Source organism: Vanessa atalanta, chromosome W, assembly GCF_905147765.1.
Source record: "Vanessa atalanta chromosome W, ilVanAtal1.2, whole genome shotgun sequence".
Taxonomy (NCBI): domain Eukaryota; kingdom Metazoa; phylum Arthropoda; class Insecta; order Lepidoptera; family Nymphalidae; genus Vanessa; species Vanessa atalanta.
The window spans coordinates 5,234,372-5,240,744 of record NC_061901.1 but is presented as its reverse complement, the minus strand read 5'-3'; the positions used below and the strand labels follow the sequence as shown (position 1 = coordinate 5,240,744).

General features: G+C 38.2%; 1 protein-coding gene across 1 annotated transcript; it reads left to right on the top strand.

The window, feature by feature from the left end:
- Nucleotides 1–4,003: 4,003 nt before the first annotated feature.
- Nucleotides 4,004–5,038, top strand: LOC125075689. Its single transcript, XM_047687397.1, has one exon. It carries the CDS (start codon nucleotides 4,004–4,006, stop codon nucleotides 5,036–5,038), a length of 1,035 nt encoding a protein of 344 aa, XP_047543353.1.
- Nucleotides 5,039–6,373: the final 1,335 nt, after the last annotated feature.

The following is a 6,373-nucleotide window of genomic DNA, read 5'->3' as shown; positions in this document are numbered from 1 at the left end:
AAGTTCATGGACGTTACGAATCGGGCATGTTTGACTTTTAGGTACTCCAACCGGCGAATTTTATTTGATGTTTCCAGTCCGTACTGGTTCACATAATGTTGTCTTAGATTTTCGCGATTATTACACATTGAAATAAAACTAGTTTTTTTTAACGGATTTAATCGCGTATATTAATTATTTTATTTTAACATCCCGACGTTTCGAGCACTTTGCAGTGTTCGTGGTCACGGGCAGACTAAGGTGACATTTGTCTGTTCGAATTAAAAAGAAATATTATTTACAACTACCGCCAACGATTTCTTAATTGGTATCTTGAGTAGCGTTCCGGTTGCACGCAGAAGGCACTAACTGTATCTTTAGGTCTTGCAGTCTGTTGGATTTGGGATTTTAAATTTTTAATAAGTGGATCCCAAGTGTTAGAAAGTCTCCAACCATTTTCTCTATTGAAGTTCGGATGTTTTTGAATTTCAATAGCCTCGCGTATCATTCTAGGAATGAATCTGTGTTCTCTAGCGAGGATCTGTGGTTTATCAAATCGAATAAAATGGTTGGGTTTATCCAGAGCATGTTCACAGACTGCAGACTTTGAAGAACGCCTATTTTTGACATCTCCTATATGTTCCTTGACCCTAGTACCGATGCTTCTCTTTGTTTGACCTATGTAAGATAAACCACACTCACATTCGAGTTTATATACTCCCGCAGTTTGTAAAGGGATATTACTCTTGATAGGTCTCAAGAACTGGCTCACTTTCTTATGAGGCTTGTAAATGGTTTTAATCGAAGCTCGCTTCAAGATATTGCCAATCCTGTCTGTAACTCCCTTCACATATGGTAGAAATGCAGGTTGTCGCTCAACTGTGGGTGGCTTGATACGGCTTCTGCGATGCTGGCGAGGCACGGGCAGCTTGTTCTGGTGGAGTGCAAGCTTGACCTGAAGTAGCTCGTCCTCTAGGTGTTCAGCATCGCAGAGATGGTGGGCTCTCTGAAACAAAGATTTGCCAACGGTAGCTAACTGACTAGGGTGGTGGTGCGAGTCACCATTGAGGTATTTATTGGTGTGTGTGGGTTTCCTATAAACTGTGTGACTTAATGTATTGTCAGGATTCCTGATGATAAGGATGTCAAGAAAAGCTAAAGAATTATTTGCCTCTAATTCCATAGTAAATTGAATGTTTTTATTTATAGAATTGAGATGTACTAAAAATGCAGATGTCAGATCACTAGGTAGTATTGTGAAAGTGTCATCTACGTACCGTTTATAAAACCTAGGTGTTATTGGTCCGGAGTGAAGAGCCCTCTCCTCTAGGTCTTCCATGAATAAATCAGCGACCACGGGGGATACTGGGGAACCCATGGCTACTCCGTCAACTTGTACATAGAATTCATCATTCCACAATAAATAACCAGATGTGAGGCAGTGATGTAACAGCTCTGCATATTCAATAGGCATGTTGTGTGTCTGTAGCTTCCTCTTGACAATTTCGATGCAGTCTTGTATGGGTAAGGAGGTATACAATGACTGGACATCAAAACTAACCATTGTCTCGTTGTTGGTTAATTTAAGGTCTTTGATTTCACCAACAAACTGGTAAGAATCCTTGACATACGCCGCAGTGTGTCCTCGGAGGGGTGATAATATCCTTGCTATGTGTTGAGCCAATCTATATGTTGGTGTATCGATTTGGCTTACAATAGGACGCAGCGGAGCACCAGTTTTATGGATCTTAGGTAACCCATACAGTTTTGGTGGCTTTGCACATGTAGGCACGAGTGATTTTTTGTCCAGATTTAATTTTTCTTGATGTTTAGATATTAACGCGGATGTCTTTTTAAGAATCTTATTAGTAGGGTCTTTAGTTACTTTTTTATAAGTTTTTACATCCGATAAAATCGCGGAAATTTTCTGGTTATAATCACACGTATCCATCACAACGGTCGCGTTTCCCTTATCTGCTCGGAGGACTGTAATGTCTTTATTATTGCGTAAGTTCTTCAGTGCTATAGATTCATCACGAGTAAGGTTTCTTTTCGGAGGCCGGCTTCGACGTAAAACACTCGAAATGTCCTGTCGAATAGCTTCCGAGTCTTCCTTTGTGATGTTATTTTTGAAAAGACACTCCTCCACATTGCAAATAATGTCTTCAAACGGTATTGTGGATGGAGCCGGTGCAAAGTTTAATCCTTTATTTAATACCGCAATAGTCGATTCATCTAAACTTTGTTTTGACAGATTGACAAGTGAAGCACGCGCAGGTTTTTGAATTTCCCCGGTGTTGCCATTGTTGAAATTCTTATAATTTGATTTTACTCCGCTGAGTTTTTCGAATTTTTTTATTTGTTTTAATTTTAAGTTATTATATTTTATAGCGGCTCGTTTATTAGTAAAATCGTAGCATTTTTGCCAATCTGTTTTAGATAATCGTGACTCGAGTTCTTTACTTAGGCTGTCAATTTGATCCGTTAACCGTCGCGCGTCAAATCGATGTTCTCGGATGAGTTGTAACAATAATTTCTTACTTGCCTGATTGAGTATTTTATCACCATGCTTTATGTCCTTCTTAGGTGCGATCCTTACACAAACCGGAATAAGATTATTGTCACGGCATCTTTTCAGGAAGTTCATGGACGTTACGAATCGGGCATGTTTGACTTTTAGGTACTCCAACCGGCGAATTTTATTTGATGTTTCCAGTCCGTACTGGTTCACATAATGTTGTCTTAGATTTTCGCGATTATTACACATTGAAATAAAACTAGTTTTTTTTTAACGGATTTAATCGCGTATATTAATTATTTTATTTTAACATCCCGACGTTTCGAGCACTTTGCAGTGTTCGTGGTCACGGGCAGACTAAGGTGACATTTGTCTGTTCGAATTAAAAAGAAATATTATTTACAACTACCGCCAACGATTTCTTAATTGGTATCTTGAGTAGCGTTCCGGTTGCACGCAGAAGGCACTAACTGTATCTTTAGGTCTTGCAGTCTGTTGGATTTGGGATTTTAAATTTTTAATAAGTGGATCCCAAGTGTTAGAAAGTCTCCAACCATTTTCTCTATTGAAGTTCGGATGTTTTTGAATTTCAATAGCCTCGCGTATCATTCTAGGAATGAATCTGTGTTCTCTAGCGAGGATCTGTGGTTTATCAAATCGAATAAAATGGTTGGGTTTATCCAGAGCATGTTCACAGACTGCAGACTTTGAAGAACGCCTATTTTTGACATCTCCTATATGTTCCTTGACCCTAGTACCGATGCTTCTCTTTGTTTGACCTATGTAAGATAAACCATGAATTGTGAAAGTGATGAATCTATAGCACTGAAGAACTTACGCAATAATAAAGACATTACAGTCCTCCGAGCAGATAAGGGAAACGCGACCGTTGTGATGGATACGTGTGATTATAACCAGAAAATTTCCGCGATTTTATCGGATGTAAAAACTTATAAAAAAGTAACTAAAGACCCTACTAATAAGATTCTTAAAAAGACATCCGCGTTAATATCTAAACATCAAGAAAAATTAAATCTGGACAAAAAATCACTCGTGCCTACATGTGCAAAGCCACCAAAACTGTATGGGTTACCTAAGATCCATAAAACTGGTGCTCCGCTGCGTCCTATTGTAAGCCAAATCGATACACCAACATATAGATTGGCTCAACACATAGCAAGGATATTATCACCCCTCCGAGGACACACTGCGGCGTATGTCAAGGATTCTTACCAGTTTGTTGGTGAAATCAAAGACCTTAAATTAACCAACAACGAGACAATGGTTAGTTTTGATGTCCAGTCATTGTATACCTCCTTACCCATACAAGACTGCATCGAAATTGTCAAGAGGAAGCTACAGACACACAACATGCCTATTGAATATGCAGAGCTGTTACATCACTGCCTCACATCTGGTTATTTATTGTGGAATGATGAATTCTATGTACAAGTTGACGGAGTAGCCATGGGTTCCCCAGTATCCCCCGTGGTCGCTGATTTATTCATGGAAGACCTAGAGGAGAGGGCTCTTCACTCCGGACCAATAACACCTAGGTTTTATAAACGGTACGTAGATGACACTTTCACAATACTACCTAGTGATCTGACATCTGCATTTTTAGTACATCTCAATTCTATAAATAAAAACATTCAATTTACTATGGAATTAGAGGCAAATAATTCTTTAGCTTTTCTTGACATCCTTATCATCAGGAATCCTGACAATACATTAAGTCACACAGTTTATAGGAAACCCACACACACCAATAAATACCTCAATGGTGACTCGCACCACCACCCTAGTCAGTTAGCTACCGTTGGCAAATCTTTGTTTCAGAGAGCCCACCATCTCTGCGATGCTGAACACCTAGAGGACGAGCTACTTCAGGTCAAGCTTGCACTCCACCAGAACAAGCTGCCCGTGCCTCGCCAGCATCGCAGAAGCCGTATCAAGCCACCCACAGTTGAGCGACAACCTGCATTTCTACCATATGTGAAGGGAGTTACAGACAGGATTGGCAATATCTTGAAGCGAGCTTCGATTAAAACCATTTACAAGCCTCATAAGAAAGTGAGCCAGTTCTTGAGACCTATCAAGAGTAATATCCCTTTACAAACTGCGGGAGTATATAAACTCGAATGTGAGTGTGGTTTATCTTACATAGGTCAAACAAAGAGAAGCATCGGTACTAGGGTCAAGGAACATATAGGAGATGTCAAAAATAGGCGTTCTTCAAAGTCTGCAGTCTGTGAACATGCTCTGGATAAACCCAACCATTTTATTCGATTTGATAAACCACAGATCCTCGCTAGAGAACACAGATTCATTCCTAGAATGATACGCGAGGCTATTGAAATTCAAAAACATCCGAACTTCAATAGAGAAAATGGTTGGAGACTTTCTAACACTTGGGATCCACTTATTAAAAATTTAAAATCCCAAATCCAACAGACTGCAAGACCTAAAGATACAGTTAGTGCCTTCTGCGTGCAACCGGAACGCTACTCAAGATACCAATTAAGAAATCGTTGGCGGTAGTTGTAAATAATATTTCTTTTTAATTCGAACAGACAAATGTCACCTTAGTCTGCCCGTGACCACGAACACTGCAAAGTGCTCGAAACGACGGGATGTTAAAATAAAATAATTAATATACGCGATTAAATCCGTTAAAAAAAACTAGTTTTATTTCAATTTTGAGAAAGATTAATATTTGATTCGACGGATTCCAACCAATCTGCCTTTTTGTTTAAAAAGGAACAAAATTGTGCTAGAGTGGGATCATCTTTTAAAGTATTGTTTCTATGTTCTTCCCAATCCCGACTAGTTTTTAAATCTAATTTTTTAGACATTATATAAATGAGTAAAGTATCCCAATATTGAGTGGGCTGATTTAATGTTGTTAATGCCCTAACATTTTTAATTAATCGTATCAACTAGATTTCTAATTGAAACACTAGACTCATTTGTTATTGACTCGACATCAAAAAGGGCCTGTATGTGGTTATTGACGAGAATGCGATTATTATTGTATCGTTCGCATAAAAGATCCCATGCAATATTGTAATGATCCCCTTTAAAATCAATATTTTTAATAATTAAAGCTGCATTACCCTGGAGTGAAGCTCGAAGGTAATGGAATTTATTGATATAATTAATGGTAGTATTATTGTGAATTAAAGATGTAAAAGTATCGCGAAATTCTAGCCAGCATTGATAGGTCCCGTCGAAATGCGGTAAATCTATTTTAGGCAAACAAATAAAATTCCTTGAATTGGAAATATGTGCACCTGAGTCAGCATCTTTGAAGCCCGCCTCAGATCCAGCACTGTTGGACGAAGCACCGAGCAGGCTGCGCGTGAGTGCCACCAGATTGAAATACTGACGGTCGAAGTCCTCACGCTCAGTAAACGTAGACTCGGCATCCTCGAAAAGTAGTTCAATCGTATTCTGCAGGTCATCAAATTAATTATATAAATTTTCAAATTTACGAAAACGTTCCATGAGGTCAAGACGTTGTAACTCTGATAATTCGGGACTGCTTTTTATTAACATTAAATAATTATTAAATATTGAACTACGTTTTTTAATAAGGGTTTTTAAATTATCAGACATCTTAAAAGTTTTTATGTTGCAATGTGAAACAAAAAAAGAGTCATAAAAAAATTAATCAAACAAAGGAATCGTAATGAATGGATATAAAAAATGCAGCACCTGTTTGCGTAGACGAACGGGTTCTATTCAAAGCGATAAGACTTGACCGGCTTAAAGGTTAACACGTGTCAAGTGCGTGCGTACTTTTTATTATAAAACAATTAAATAATGCATCAATGAAATAATTAAGCAATATATTACTTTATTAACTAGAAGATG

What these genes read in the sequence shown, in the direction of transcription:
- LOC125075689 (XM_047687397.1), top strand. Translation starts at nt 4,004, where the DNA reads ATGGAAGACCTAGAGGAGAGGGCTCTTCACTCCGGACCAATAACACCT.